Source organism: Leucopleurus acutus (genome assembly GCF_964270905.1).
Source record: "Leucopleurus acutus genome assembly, chromosome: 12".
NCBI classification, from domain to species: domain Eukaryota; kingdom Metazoa; phylum Chordata; class Mammalia; order Artiodactyla; family Delphinidae; genus Leucopleurus; species Leucopleurus acutus.
The window spans coordinates 58191583-58208392 of record NC_139154.1 but is presented as its reverse complement, the minus strand read 5'-3'; the positions used below and the strand labels follow the sequence as shown (position 1 = coordinate 58208392).

The 16810-nt window shown below is 37.7% G+C and overlaps 1 protein-coding gene across 3 annotated transcripts in view; it reads left to right on the top strand.

Annotated features, from left to right (window-relative positions):
* DHX57 (DExH-box helicase 57) overlaps positions 1 to 16810 on the top strand; it is a 56464-nt gene that overhangs the window by 30091 nt on the left and 9563 nt on the right. For all 3 annotated transcript variants that reach the window (XM_082851858.1, XM_082851859.1, XM_082851857.1), the window contains exons 12-19: positions 282 to 487; positions 3985 to 4101; positions 6748 to 6844; positions 7901 to 8074; positions 8691 to 8891; positions 10268 to 10544; positions 14946 to 15041; positions 15125 to 15208. In XM_082851858.1, coding sequence (XP_082707984.1) covers positions 282 to 487; positions 3985 to 4101; positions 6748 to 6844; positions 7901 to 8074; positions 8691 to 8891; positions 10268 to 10544; positions 14946 to 15041; positions 15125 to 15208 — 1252 coding nt within the window. The remainder of the gene's footprint in view (positions 1 to 281; positions 488 to 3984; positions 4102 to 6747; positions 6845 to 7900; positions 8075 to 8690; positions 8892 to 10267; positions 10545 to 14945; positions 15042 to 15124; positions 15209 to 16810) is intronic.

Below are 16810 nucleotides of genomic sequence, written 5' to 3'. Positions count from 1 at the left end.
AAATCATCTTTCAGCTAGTTTCCCTGTCTTTTTTCTCTCACTTTTCCAAATTCACTGCCTCCAGAATTATCTTAAAACAGAGCCAAAAGCATTCCAGTGTGTTCCCCACCAGCAATAGGGCACGGCAGACAGAATCCTGGACTGGTGGAAGAATAGCACTTGAATTGGGCAGAAGCAGAGCAACATTCTGCTGAATGAGCACGGAAAACAGGTGAATAGTGTCATTCCTCACCAACAGACCCGCATCCACAACCACACATTTCTTTGTCTTCTTTCCTCAGGTATGTGTTGCAGGATGGGAGCCCATATACGCGCTCCATGAAACAGATGTCAAAGGAGAAGCTCAAGGCGAGGCGCAGCAGAACCGCGTTTGAGGAGGTGGAGGAGGACCTGCGCCTCTCCCTGCACCTCCACGATCCGGATTCCACCAAAGATGCCGTGCCAGATCAACAGTTAGATTTTAAGCAGCTCCTGGCCCGCTATAAAGGTAATGTGCTTCCTGGGGGGAATATTACAATTATGCCAAAGATAACTAGTTTTTCTCACGCCATGATCCAGAAGAAGAAAAACGTGGCTCTTGTTTCATAGTTACCTTGTCTTTAGTTCATCAGAACAACCTTAAACTTAGAAAAATAACAGTTCTAATACATATGAGATTAAAATTGTTATTATATTTACCAGTGGGTTTTTTCCTGATTGTAAATGTGTTCATCATAGAAAAATTGGGAGGTAGTAAAATATAAATGATATTCTTGAGTGTTTTGTAACTTTGCATTTTGATATGATTTCGAATTCAGAATTAAAAATTTGCAAGACTACAGTGAACTCTCATATATCCTTTACCCTGATTCACCAATTATTAACATTTTGCTTTATTATTTGCTCTGGGTGCATATATTTTTTTTTTTCCTGAATGTTTTGAGTGTAAATTGCAGATATGATGCTCCTTAACCCATAATATTTCAGTATGTATTTCCTCAGAACAAGGACATCCTCTTACATAACAATAGGATATGGGAATTCCCTGGCGGTCCAGGGCTTAGGACTCTGCCGCTCTCACTGCCGGGGCCCGGGTTCAATATCTGGTCGGGGAACTAAGACCCCACAAGCTGCACGGCATGGCCCCAAACAAAAACAAACAATAGGACATGATCAAAATGAAAACATTAACACTAATACAGTACTACTGTTTAATCCACAGTCCATATTCTAATTTTGTCAATTATTTCAATAATGTACTTTATTGCTATTTTTTTAAATGGTACAGGAACCAACCGAAGATTACATATTGCATTCAGTCATCATGTGTCTTTAGTTTCTTTCTATCTGGAGAAATTTGCCAGCCTTTATTTTTCTTCTATGATTTACATTTTTAAGGAGTTTGGGCCAATTATTTTGTAGACTGTCCCTCTGTTTGGGTTTATCTAACGTTGCCCCATGATTAATTTTAGGTAATGCACTTTTGGTTAGAAAACCACAGAAACAATGTTGAGTCCTTCTCAGTGCATCATATCAGGAGGCACATGATGTTGGTTCGTCCCATTATTAGCAGTATTAACTTTGATCATCTGGTTAAGGTGATGCCTACGTTTCTCCTCTGTGTAGTTACTATTTATTCCCTTTGTAGTTAATTAAGTTAGTTGTGGAGAGAGATTTGAAACTATTTATCCTATAACATCCTCAAAATTTCACCCACTAGTTTTAGCATTTTTCAGTAGGCCTCGAAAATGACATCTTTTTTCAGGGCCCACCCTGAGCTGAGCATTTTTATATATGTTGTTAGGTGCTCCCTCCTCCCATGCCGGACTCCATGCAGCTTTGTTCCTAGATAGTCTTCCATACGTTCAGCTGGGCTGAACCCATAGAAACCCTAAGGTTACTACTTTTGCTTTCTTCCTAAAGCCTAGACAGGTGTCAGCTGCCTTTCCTGCTCTCTTTTCCATGGACTGCCACCCCAACTCCTCTTGGTCCTTCCAAAAAAAAAAACAAAGGTGTTTACCTTTCAAGGAGTAAGAGCCTCCAACCCCTGTTACTGTGCTTCTATAGCAGAAAAGGCAAGTGAGTTTTCCTTTTTTCTCCTTCCACCAAAGATGCAGTCCTGCATGGGAAATGGTAATCATAAAGGAATTAGGGCATTAGCCATTTGTTCTGCTGTTTAGGAAGATATACGTGGCTCCCAAACATTTCACTTAATCTTCCCAACATCCTGAGAAGTAAGGTTAAGAACATAGACATGTATCTTACAGGCTCTCATAAAACCAGTTATATGCAAGTTCCTCATCCTCTCTATTCCTCAGTTTCCTTACCTATAAAATGCCGTTATTTAGGAGATTAAATAAGAATACAAATCCACAGCATAGTGCCCAGAGCTAGTAAGTGCAGATTTGTGATTCTCATGAAAATGTCTGACTCAAATGTGTTCTTTCTGTACATCATACCAGCTGACAATTCCCATTTCCTTATTCTATTAAATTAGTTAACAGGAAAATCTCTTTTGAAATTCCAGAGTTTTCTTTAAGAATTATGACTGGATCTAAGCCACGGTCTTTCTAATGTCAAGCACAGAGATATCAAAGTTCAGAAAGCACCTCTGAGAACTCTTTTCTAAGGATTTGAGGTTGGGAAACCTGGCTCTACCACTAGCTTCTGTATGATGCTGGGCTGATTGATCACTTAGCTTCTCCGAGTCTCCTCTTTCCTATGAAACAAAGACTTTATCTAGTTGATCTCAGTGCTCTCTTTCAGAAAATTAAACAACGTTCCCTAGCTCAATTTTTAAAACTTTTTCTAGTTAAAAAATAATAATAATCAGTCTTTTAAAATATATAAATGATTAGTAAAACCTGCCAAAGTATAAAAAAAAATTTTTTTTAATGATTTTCGTTTCCCTTTTTCTCAGTTAGCTGATTCTTTCTCCTTTTTGAAAAGTCTGGCTATTTGGAATCTTGGCAAATAAAAATGATTCCTGCTCTGCCATCCACACCCAACCACACTTTTGCTTGTGTAGCTTATTTCTTCCTTTCTTTCATTTTTTACCAACATAGGGTTCATTCTTCAGAACAACATTGTTTAGCAACTGCTTTTGCCTCTCTTCAAGCTTTTCAGCAAAGCGTAAAAAACTTCCCTTCCTTCATACCAACTACAGTTATTTTGCTCCAGTTAGACTCTATTTCAGGTGATGGGTCATTAGAAAGAACTAAAAAGAAAAGGCAGCCATCTTCAGAGAATTAGTCTCCCCAGGCATATGCTGTTTGTTTTTAAAAGAGCTGAGGCTTATAGTACAACACAAGGAAGTATGTCTTTTACTGGGCTTCCGATGAATTAGAAGATTGTAGACCCTGAACCTGAGGGTCGATGGGTAGACTTCAGGGGTATTGGTGAAGCCATTAAAATCACATGTATTTTTCAGGGAAGATTCATAACTTTTATGATTTTCCCAAGGAACTTAAAAGTCACTGTTATAAAGTTGCTGCTGTAAAGTCACTGTTGTAAAGTAAAGCTGTGGCCTCTGTGCACTGATTTTCACAGTTACTGTTGCCTGGACTTTTGGCTGATCTGACTCACAAGTTGATTGAATCTGGAAAGGTTTTCTGAAATATATTTGATATATTTATATATCAAATGTATTTGATATATATATAGAGAGAATATACTTATATAATATATAAATATATATAATATATATCTGAAATATATATAAAATATATTTTATATGATAGATAAAAGGGGAAGGAAAGAGAAAAGTTAAAAGTTGCTTCTCTCGGCCTTTCCAGCAGGGGCAGGAGCCTGCTCTTTGGGTCATTGTTCAAGCAAAAAGTGCTTCTAGTGAGCCTGTATTTTCTGAGAGACTGAAGGAAAAAAGTTCATTTCAGTACATTAAATGTGAACATCTGTGTTATTAAATCAAATCAAGACACCCACTTAGTTCCCAGGCATATTTTCTTCAATAAGGTGTAACTATCCTGATTTTTACCTTTCTTTCAGGGGTTAGCAAATCAGTCATCAAAACAATGGCCGTTATGGATTTTGAAAAGGTTAATCTTGAATTAATCGAGGCCTTGTTAGAGTGGATTGTGGATGGAAAGCACTCCTACCCTCCAGGTAACTGCTGCCTGTCTTAAGTGTGAGACGGCAAAGGGCAGGGAGTCTACTTCCTGAGATGGTGGGGATTGTGGGGACAGCCTCTCTTCCTGGAGCCCTCGCCCTGGTTCCTCACCTTTTCACCCCCAGTTGTGTGTACAGTTGCTTATTAGGTTTTTCAGGAGGAAATTTTACCATTTACCTTTTGAGAAAGTTTTACCTTTTACCCACTGAGCACAAAGATGTTAACAAGACAAAGTCCAAAATGAAGAAGGCTGAAAAGAAGGCCTGGGTGTCCACATGTCAACACTCAGTCCCTGGCTAAATGAGAGTCTAATAATGAGTGTTTGAATCATGTGAAGACTATACCCGGAGGCCACAGGGCAATGGGGTTAAGAGAACAGGCTTTGGAAAGTCTGATAAAATTCCCTGCTACTCCCGAGCTCTGTTACCTTGGATAATAAAGTCCTTATCTTTTCTATGCCTCAGGCTTCTTGTTTGTAAAATGAAGACAATAATAAATCCTCTATGTTGAGGATTAAAAGAAACCATATACAAAGCGCTTAGCACAGTGCCTGACATATATTTAATGCCCAGTAGCTACTACCCGTAACAATATTATAGTTATGCTAGTATATTTATCATTGTTATTATTATCACTGTTACTACTACTACTCCTACTGTTATAACACAGAGCAATCCCTCCCTTCCCCTTGCTCAGTGTCTTCCCAGTGACCTCTTTACCTCATTTGTAGTCCGTTATCTCCGGAATGAATGTCCCAGATCTTCTCATAACTGAATCCTTCACATCATTCAGCTTTCCAACAAATGTCTTCTCTTCAGAGGAGTCTTCTCTGACCACCCTATCTGTTGTCTGTCCCCTCACTCTATCACAACATCCAAAAATGGTTTTCATTTTCAATATAGCACTCAACACTATCCAAAATTATAATTCTGCTTACTGATGGTCTCCTTCAGTAGAATGTAAGCTCTTTAAGAATAAGAATTTCTCGTGCACCACTGTATTCCTCAGACCCTAGAACAGAACCTGGAATCTTTAGGTATGGAGTAAATATTTGTTGCATGAATAGATGCAGCCATTGTTGAGTGATAATTAAGTGGAATCGTAGATCAGAAAACTACATTATATGCTCACTACACAGTGCTTAATGACTGCCCTCTTCTGATTAGATCTTAATCATTATGTGGTATCTTCTAAGGAAACGTGTGAGCCACATAAAATTATTGAAGTGCCTTGTTTCTCATTCCTTGGCAAGTAGCCATTGTTGGCTAATGCATTGTCACTGGATGGAATATCTTATTTCATCCCAAAGGAAAAGACTATTACTGAAAAAAATCAAGTATAGCATCCAAAAAGAAATGTTAGAAAATTATCTGAATTCAAAGCAAAGTTGATGTAGTGATTAGGCAGTTGGTGAAATATTTGTGAATATTAAAGATATCCTTGATACAGATGGCCAAGCCATGAGGGCAGAGCAGATCAGAAGGCACAGAAAAATACAGACAAATTTTTTTTTCCATCCATATAGATTATTTTACCACTCTTAAATTTTGTGCTACTTTAGTGGAGAGAAGCGTGGGGTAGGTAATGGAAAAAGCATGGATCTGGTACCAGAAACCCTGTATTTGTTTTCATACTCCCCTCTTATTAAGTTCTGTGACCTGACCATGTTACTGAGTCACCTTAAGGGTACTATTAATCTTCTTAACGGGTGGTTATGAGGATCAAATGAGATAATATATGTGAACATTCTTTGTAAACTATGAAGTACAGTATTAAAACCAACCTTGAAAGATAATCTTTTGTCCTTCTTCAGCATTCAATTTTTGTAATAATTTAGTTTCCTTATTTACTTAGTGGGGAGAATAACCATGATAAATTATTGGTCATGAGTTCCTTGTGGGCAGATCTTTGTTTTATTTTCCATTGTACCTAGCACAGAGCTGACAAAGACACTCAATAAATATTTGTGGGATTAAAGGCGGGGTTAGTGAAGACAGTGTCAATTTCCTCTGTGAATAAAGCACAAAAGGAGGTGACTATTGCTGAGTGACTGCTCTTGGCACAGAAATACACTATAATCAGTTATCACTGCTTATTTTCTTTACTGTAAAATCTTAAAGCCCATAAACCATTATTATGGCATGGTAAGTTAATATACTGCCTCTTCAACACATATCTAAATTTAGATTACCAGATTGGCTGGCCAATTATAGTTTCTTTTTCTCATTTCCAATAAAATGTTTATGGATTTTATTTACTAATGGGGAGAAGAGTCTTCCTGTCATATAAGATTAGAAGGATAACTCTTTCTATAGAAACAGAATGTCAGTGGCCAGTGCACTGAAGAAGTATGTTTAAAGAGCTTTGCTAATGATTCTTGTATAACGTTAGGGCATTATATATTTCTACACATCATTTCTTTTTCTGTTTTCGAAAGATATAGTACCTCATTCATTCTGTAGTTATTAAGTCAGAAAATATATTCTAAAAGTTTGTTTTCCATTTAGTTCCCTGGGGACTTTACAAAGAAAAGAAAATTGACTGTGAAAAATCTCAGATTATTACATTTTTCGTTTAAAATTAAATCTGTATTAGTTTTTTCTTTTTCACATCTATCAGATTGATTCTTTTTATATACCCAGGTGCTATACTTGTATTTTTACCGGGACTAGCAGAAATCAAAATGCTCTATGAACAGCTACAGTCTAATTCTCTATTCAACAACAGACGTAGTAATCGGTAAGTTAATTGCTTTCTATATTCTTAATCATCCATTGCAGTTATGTGTGAAAATGAATAACCAGGAAGACCTCTTTGACTGTCATCACCCTCTTTCAACCCTGGTGTCACTGCTCAAAACTATGTTTGTTTATGCCAGCTGGGAATAGACAAAACAGTTTGTTCCAGGGAGTCAGTCATTTCCATTCCATTATATAAAAATGTTTCTCTTCACTTAGCGTAGCGACTCAGCAAAATTGCATGTGCAGTTAACCCTAGAACAACACGGGTTTGAACTGCATGGGTCCACTTATACATGGATTTTTTTCAATGGTAAATACTATAGTACTACATGATACATGGTTAGTTAAATCCATGGCTGCAGAACCACAGATACAGAGGAACCACATATACAAAGGGCCAACTATAAATTATACATGGATTTTTGACTGCTCAGAGGATTGGCCTTCCCTAATCCGCATATTTTTCGAGGGTCAACTGTAATTTCAGTTGCCAGATACTGGGGATTGGAGAAGCCAGTGTTAATAACAACAAAGAAATGTTACCATTTTGAGAAAAAATAATTTTCAGTGGTTCCTATTCCAGTAGTAAGACAGACTGGGTGTGTCTTCATATCTAAGGGGACACTGCTTGACAGATGAACACCCCCTAGAAATATAAGACTGAAGTTTCTTAGCATACATGACTGTCTCTGTCTCTCTTTCTCTGAATTTAAAGGTAGGGAAAAAAATGATTCTTTGTTGGTTAGTGTGCTCCAGGCTTGTTACTTGTAGAATTGTAGAATGTCAACTATTTAGTCCTCTTGATTATTTACTAGTGAATTACACTCCAGTTTTTCCCAAGTTGATACAAAGTTTTTAGTTCATAGAACTGAGTAAATATTTTTTAAGGGTCAGAAAGAGCTTTCCCATTTAGAAGACCTGGGCCTTGAGGACAGGTTGTGGAGAAGCTGCTGATTTTTGGAGTCACATTGTTAGTTTTAATAGAAATTCACCCATTATAACCCAATTTCAGTGTTTTGTACTAGAACACTAAATCCTTTTTTTTTTTTTTTAGATGTGTTGTTCACCCACTTCATTCATCTTTATCCAGTGAAGAGCAGCAGGCTGTGTTTGTAAAACCTCCTATCGGTGTAACTAAGATTATAATTTCCACCAACATTGCTGAGACATCCATAACCATCGATGATGTTGTCTATGTCATCGATTCTGGGAAAATGAAAGAAAAGAGGTATCCTCTTTTGGTGATGTAAGAGAGGGGCTAACGATGCCTCATTTGGAGCAACACAGCTGTTAAAGGCTAATGCTATTAAGCTACATGGATTACGTTTGACAAAATACTTTATGAAAACTCTGTAGATATGAGTGATTCTGTAGCTAGGATCATGAATCTTATATTCAAACAGAGGTAGAAATTTTAAGTTTTTACCTTAGAAATAATTATTTTTCCTTTTTCTTATATGCTTTACATGTGCTTGAATGAAAAAGAATTGGTATGGGAGGTGATGGAAATGTTAATTACCAAAAGGTTGGTAATCATTTCACAATGTATACATATATCAACACATCACATTGTACACCTTAAATATCTGTAATTTTTATTTGTCGAAAATAAAATGAAAAAAAAAATTTTTTTAATTGAATAAAGAAACTGTATGTAGTATATAGTACAGAAACCATTTAAATTAGCACAAAGTGCTCCCACCAGGGACTCAACTACCCCAGAACATGCGGGACACTGTCCTTCTACAGAAGTAGGATGGTTCATCTGTTCTGTCCATGCTAAGTAAAATTTTGGCCACATTTTTATAAAGTAACTGCTTTTTACCTTTTCTTTTACTTTATAGATACGATGCCAGCAAAGGGATGGAAAGTTTAGAGGATACTTTTGTCTCTCAAGCCAATGCCCTGCAAAGAAAAGGTCGAGCAGGTCGTGTTGCATCTGGGGTCTGCTTCCATTTATTCACCAGCCATCACTTCAGTCACCAGCTTCTAAAGCAGCAGCTACCAGAAATACAAAGAGTGCCATTGGAACAGCTCTGTCTAAGGTACATCTTGATCCTTGTGTTCCGCTTCCGAAAGGTCCCAACGTTTCTCACCCTAAGTTCCATGTTTTCATTTACTTAGTAGAAGATGTTTTGCTAGGCGTGGACTTGGATGAACTCATTCATTTGCAAAGAAAGAGCTCTTCAGTGTTGCCTTTACCATTCCTTTTAACTTTCTACACATAAAGATCTCTTGCATTGCAGAGGATGGCCCTAAAATAGAGCTTAAGAATACATTTATAAGTGAGGAAAGTAATCTAACTTATCAAGAAATTTCTGCTAGGGCAACACCAATATTAAATCATCACAGGGGGAAATCTACACCCTCATTATCAGTTAGAACAAAGTGAACAAAAGCAATTTGAAAACGCCGTTATTTACCTGATGAACAAACAAGAACAAATACCATAAAATAGGATTTAACGAATGAATGATTAAACTCAGTGTTATTGAAGCTGGAGAACCTTTGGTTCAACCTTTCTGAAACTTTGCGTAGCGTATATAAGAACTCTAAAACTAGGGGCTTCCCTGGTGGCGCAGTAGTTGAGAGTTCGCCTGCCGATGCAGGGGACACGTGTTCGTGCCCCGGTCCAGGAGGATCCCACATGCCGCGGAGCGGCTGGGCCCGTGAGCCATGGCCGCTGAGCCTGCGCATCCGGAGCCTGTGCTCCGCAACGGGAGATGCCACAACAGTGAGAGGCCCGCGTACCGCAAAAAAATAAATAAATAAAATAAAACTATCCATGCTCTTTGACCGAGTCATTATTTTGAGGGAGTATGCCCATAAAATGTTTACCCAAAGGGAAAAAAGTTACTTGTACAAAGATGTTACAGCTCTTCTTTTATCCAATAGGTGTATTTTGAGAGCCTTCCATTACATTAGTAAAAATGTAAAGGAATTATAAGTGAAATAAATAAACTTTATATATGTTAGATTTTTCTCTTTCGAAAATTGCCTAAATTCATAATTTAAAACAGCTTCTCAAGAGCTGTCACAAGGCAGGACACAATGCAGGTTAATTTTATAAACAATTATTATGCAATTTCAGATGTGGGAAAGAGAGTAGATGGATCATTTGAATTTTATTTCATGATTTGAACCCACTGTTATAGAAAAAAGCATTTTGGAAGTTTATAGAGAGAAATATATTCTGAATCTCAGTAAATTTCAGAATCTGAAAGTGTTTCTGTAACTTATTGCTAGGAGAAGTAAAAGACATAAGAGATTTTTTTTTAATTTATTTAAACTGGCATGGTTTGGTTTATGAACGCATATATCTGGGAAATTATAAATTATTTTCATTCACAGAAGAAGCTTACCTCTTTGTGTCATCCCACCAGAAATAAAAATGACAAATTGTTTTGTTTTCTTTTTTCAGAATTAAAATTTTAGAGATGTTTAGCACTCATAATCTCCAATCTGTGTTCTCTCGGCTTATTGAACCCCCGCACGCTGATTCTCTCCGTGCCTCAAAAATACGATTACGAGACTTGGGAGCATTAACTCCAGATGAAAAACTGACCCCTCTAGGGTATCACTTGGCTTCTCTGCCCGTAGATGTGAGAATCGGAAAACTAATGCTGTTTGGGTCTATCTTCCGCTGTTTGGATCCTGCTCTCACCATTGCTGCGAGTTTAGCTTTTAAGTCTCCTTTTGTAAGTAAACAGCATCCATCTGAACTGGAGTCTGTAAGTCTCTAAGGGGACCATGGGGGCTTCAGGGTTGTGTGAGCCCCTAATACTTTTCCTGTGAGTATATTATATGTGAATCTTTCAGGCACAATGTCTCTTAACTTTTATTGGATCCTCAAAGAAATCCATGCCCCAAATAAAGATTAAGAACTAGAGAGCCAGCTTATTTAAGTCATCTAAATGTGCTTTTTATGTATCTGCTTTACTTGCTCATTATAGGAAAACCAGAAAAGCAAGCAAGCAAAAAGTGCCCCTGCCTGATTTTAAAAAACAATAAATATATTGGAGTACTTTTTTCAACAGCTTTGTTGAAATATAATTCACCCATGTAAAGTGTACAGTAGTTTTTAGTATTGTGCAGTCATCACCCTAGTCAGTTTTAGAACGTTTTTAATCACTTCATAAAAAAAAAACCTCGTAGGGGCAGGACAGGAATAAAGATGCAGACGTAGAGAATGGACTTGAGGACACGGGGAGGGGGAGGGGTAAACTGGGACGAAGTGAGAGAGTGGCATGGACATATACACACTACCAAATGTAAAATAGATAGCTAGTGGGAAGCAGGCACATAGCACAGGGAGATCAGCTCAGTGCTTTGTGTCCACCTAGTGGGGTGGGATAGGGAGGGTGGGAGGGAGACGCAAGAGGGAGGAGATATGGGAATATATGTATATGTATAGCTGATTCACTTGGTTATACAGCAGAAACTAACACACCATTGTAAAGCAATTATACTCCAGTAAAGATGTGAAAAAAACAAAAAAAAAAAAACCACCTCTTAGCTGTCACTCTCCTGTTTCCCTCCAACCCCCCATCCACTCCATTCATAGATAACCACCAGTCTCCTTGCTGTGTTCATAGATTTGCCTCTTCTGGACATTTCCTATTAATGAAACAATATAATATATAGTGTTTTGTGATCGGCTTCTTCACTTAGCATAATGCTTTTAAGAGTCATCTATGTTATAGCATGTATCAGTGCTTCATTCCTTTTATGACCAAATAATATTCCTTTGTATGGGTATACCACATTTGGTTTATCCATTCAGCACTTGAAGGACATTTGGGATTGTTTCCACCTTTGGCTATAAACATTCATGTACAAGTTTTTATGTGAACATATGTTTTCATTTGTCTTGGGTGTATACCTAGGAGTGAAATTATTGGGTCAAATACTATTTAACTTTTTGAGGAACTTCCAGACTCTTCCAGAGTAGTGGCATTTTACATTCTACCAGCATTTTATCAGGATTATAACTTTTCCACATCCTTACTAACACTTGTCATTATCTGACGTTATTATAACTGTTCTAGGTGGTGTGAATTTGTGGTTTTTGATCTGTATTTCTCTAATGGCTAATGATATTAAACATCTTTTCAGTTTCTTATTGTCCATTTGTATATCTGTCAAGAAATGTCTATTCAGATAGTTTGCCCATTTTTTAATTGGGTTATTTGTCCTTTTATTATTGAGTTATAAGAGTTCTTTATATATTCTGGATATAAGTTCCTTAACAGATACATGATTTGCAGATATTTTCTCCTATACTATGGGTTGCCTTTTTCACTTTCTTGATCTGTTCTTTGAAATACAAAAGTTTTTATTTTTATGAATTCCAATTTATCTAGTTTTTTGTTGCTCGAGCTTTTGTTGTTGTCATGGTTAAGAATCCATTGCCAAATCCAAAGTCTTGAAAATTTATCCTTATGTTTTTTCCTATAAGTTTTATAGTTTTAGCTCTTACATTATGGTCTTTGGTCCATTTTGAGTTAGTTTTTGAATATAATGTGAAGTAAGAATCCAGCTTCATTCTTTTGCATGTGACTGTACTGTTGTCCCATCACCATTTGTTGAAAAGACTATTCTTTCCCCACTGAATGGTGTGAGCATTCTTGTCAGTAATCAACTGACCATAAACACATGGGTTTATTCCTGGATTCTCAATTCTGTTCCATTGAGTTATATGTCTATCCTTAGGCCAGTTCCATGCTGTCTTGATTCAAAATACAAAACTCTAGTTTTGTAGTAAGTTTTGAAATCGGGAAGTGTGAGTCCTCCAACTTTGTTCTTTTTATTAGTGTCTTGAGGATTTTTACATTCATAAGAGTTATTGGTCTGTAGTATTCTTTTCTTGTGATGTCTTTATCTGGCTTTGGTATCAGAGTAATACTGGCCACATAATGATTTGGAAAGTGTTCCCTCCTCCTTTATTTTTCTGAAGATTTTGTGAGAATTAATGTTAAGTCTTCTTTAAATGCTTGGTAGAAATCAGCAGTGAAGGCACTTGGTTTTTTCTTTGTGGGTAGTTTTTTTTTATAATTAATTCAACCTCTCCACTTCTTATAGGTCTATTCGGATTATCTGTTTCTTTTTGAGTCAGTTTTGATCATTTGCTTTTTCTAGGAATTTGTCCATTTCATCTAAATTACCTAATTTATTAATATATAAACATAGTATTTTATAGTCCTTTTTATTTCTGACAGCCTGTTAATAACATCCCCTTTCATTTCTGATTCTAATAATTTGAACCTTCTCTCTCTTTTTCTTGATCAATTTAGCGAAAGGTTTGTCAGTTTTGTTGATCTTTGCAGAGAACCAGCTTTTTGTTGGTTTTCCCTACTGTTTTTCTGTTCTCTATTTTATTAATTTCTGCTCTTTGTTTCTTTCCTTCTGTTTGTTTCAGTTTGTTCTTCATTTTCCAGTGTCTTAAGGTGGAAGTTTATTGATTTGAGATCTTTCTTCTTTTTTAGTACAGACATATACAGCTATAAATTTTCTTCTATGGACTGCTTTAGCTGCATCCTGTAAGTTTTGGTATGTTTTGTCTTCATTTTCATTCAAGTATTTTCTTTTCTTTTTTTTTTTTTTGGTGCATTGGGTTTTTGTTGCTACGTGCGGGCTTTTTCTAGCTGCGGCGAGCGGGGGCTACTCTTCACTGCGGTGCGTGGGCTTCTCACTGCAGTGGCCTCTCTTGCTGTGGAGCACGGGCTCTAGGCATGCAGGCTTCAGTAGTTGTGGCGCATTTCAAGTATTTTCTGATTTCCCTCTCTAGTTTTTCTATGACTCATTGGTTATTTAGGCATGTGTTGTTTAATGTCCACATATCTATGAGTTTCCCCGTTTTTTCCTTTTACTGACTTCTAATTTCATTCTGTTGTGGTCAAAGAACATACTTTGTATTATTTTAGTCCTTTAAAACTTACTAAGCTTTGTTTTATGGCTAAGTATATGCTCAGTCCTGGAAAGTATTCCATGTAGACTTGAAAATGAATATTCAGCTGTCATTGGGTAGAGTGTCACTCTTCCTTTATTTTCACCATGGCTTATCTCAGATAGATAGGGGAATAGATGTAATAATTTTCTTCAGTTTTAATGTTATACTTCATGGAATTATAAACTCACAGATCTGCAAAAAGATCTTAGTTTCAGCCCCCTCATTTAACAACAGATGACAAAACCAAGCTATAGATGTAGCTTGCTCAGAGACATACAGTCAGTATTATTGTGAACAAGACCTCCATTGCCTATTTCTCAAATCATCAAAATAACCTCTCACTGTCTGTTTTCTTTTATTGGAACGCAGAAATTGTTCATTAGAAATATTGATGTCATCCTTAGCCAAAACTGAACACCTGTCCTTTGCTGGGTTCTATAAACATAGTTAATTCCCAGATGTAATCCTTTTCCCACTAGTCTTCCTAAAAAGGAAGAAAATTTATTTTCAAATAGAAAATAAAATTTTATTATTGTTGTGTTAGCTATAAAGGTGTCCAAATATATGAAAATTAGAGAGAAGCACCGTAGTTGGTTTAGAATGACTTTCAGTGTGATACAGCTTGGGCCTCAGTGTAACTTGCTCTTGCTGGTGTCTTTAGTACATGTGTATGTTGCAGCAAGAGAAGGCAGTGAAAATTAAGTTCTCAGCTGATTTTACTAATTTGTAGGGAAAAGGAGGACCTGTAAACATTATTTTTAAAAGGAAAAAAACATGAATTATGGGCATAGAAATAGGGGAGACTTAAGTATAGAAGATGAATAAGAATCTGTAAAATAAAGATACCACAGAGTTAACAGAATCTTAGATTTTAGATGTAGCTTTTAGAATGAGTGGCTCTTTGATGACATCTTGCCACTAGGAAGTAAAAGACCCAGTAGAGGTTATTTTGGGTGGGCAGATGGACTCACAAGGACAAGTAGGACTGTTAGCTTGGCACTTAACCACCATAATTACTTTTAACCAGCCACCCACTGTGTACTCTGTTCCACACAAAATACTTCCCGAGGCACCTGGCTTCAGCAGTAGGAAAGTGCCATTTGGAACCCTGGGTAAAACGTGTCCTTCAAACCTGGTTCTCCTCATTTAGGTATCTCCCTGGGATAAAAAAGAGGAAGCTAACCAGAAAAAGCTAGAATTTGCATTTGCAAACAGTGATTATCTGGCCCTTCTACGAGCATATAAGGTAAGCATACAAGCTAATAGCTGAGATTTATTACCAGAGTTGGCACTAAAGACAGTAACATTTTGATTTTCTCCAAAATTTAGGGATGGCAGCTAAGTACGAAAGAAGGTATGCGTGCAAGTTATAATTACTGCAGACAAAACTTCTTGTCAGGAAGAGTTCTTCAGGTGAGTTGTTTCTGTGGAAATTTGTTTTCATTCATTTTCTATTGTAGCGCACCAGAGGGTGTTGCAACTTTATCTTGCTTGTCCTGCCTTGACATTGAAAATGTTATTTTTGGAATATGCTTGGCTTTACCACCTGGGTAAAACAGACTCCTGAACTATGACATCTGGCCTTTTGTGCTGAACCTTTCAACTGATCTGTTCTTCCTCTTTTCAGTGAATCTGTGTTTAACTTCTGTGGAGGCTAGAGGAATATAGGCACTCTGAAGATTACTGCTTACTGGAAGTCAGTTTTTTCCATAGTTATACCAAACATTCTTAACCCGGATCCATAAGCCCCTGAAACTGTATGCAAAGTCATACCCTTATACATAACGTGCAGTATTCTGGAGAAGGGGATCATAGCTTCATCAGATCCTCAAAGCGGTCTATGACCATCGCCAAACCCCTTACCCTGTCCCTAAAACCAAAGACTGAATACTGAACCAGATTTTCTTTGTTAATTCTTCTGTCCGTCAGAGGCTACTATGTCAATAACAAGTACACAAGAAAGAGAAAGAAAGGTTTATTATCTTCTGTGTAATAACAGGTAGGGCTCTGTCTTCTGTTGTAATAGTATTTTAGGCCGCCTTCCAAAGTGGCATGAAAAGCCAGAATAGGGCTTCCCTGGTGGCGCAGTGGTTGAGAGTCTGCCTGCCGATGCAGGGGACCACGGGTTCGTGCCCCGGTCCGGGAAGATCCCACATGCCGCGGAGAGGCTGGGCCCGTGAGCCATGGCTGCTGAGCCTGTGCGTGCTCCGCAGCAGTAGAGGCCACAACAGTGAGAGGCCCGCGTACCGCAAAAAAAAAAAAAGCCAGAATAATAACGGTGCATTATCTTTACAAAGCATCTATTTTGAGGCTCGGGAGGGGGAAGGACTTTATTTCTAAATTAGAAGATGTCTTGGACTAGAACACAAAATTAATGTTCGTAGTACTTACCACTACCTGACAGCTAGTTCTCTCTCTACCCCATAAGCTCCATCAGAGACGAGATTTTTTTTCTTTTTTTTTTTTGCGGTTCTGTTTTTTTGTGCTCCCGTTGCGGAGCACAGGCTCCGGACGCGCAGGCTCAGCGGCCATGGCTCACGGGCTCAGCCGCTCCACGGCACGTGGGATCTTCCCGGACCGGGGCACAAACCCGTGTCCCCTGCATCGGCAGGCGGACTCTCAACCACTGCACCACCAGGGAAGCCCCAGAGCCGAGATTTTATGTTTTGTTCAATACTGTATCCCCAGTGCCTAGAACAGTACTTAGCACATAGTTGATGCTCAGTAAAATTCATTGAATGCATGAATGAACGTTATTTAAAATGAAGTAAGAGACCTCAAAACCATCCCAGTATTTGCCTTTATTCTTCTCTGCCTTTAGGTATACTGCAGTGAGGCGTTTTGAGAAGACAAAGGCTCTAGCTTTATTCTAAGTACAACAAAAGCAATGATTTTCAATCCTGGCTACACATTAGATTCACCCGAAGGAGCTTAAAAAAAAAAAAAAGTAAAAATACCCAAATTCCACTCCAGGCCAATTACATCTGGATCTCCAGGGGTGGAGCCTGAGCATGT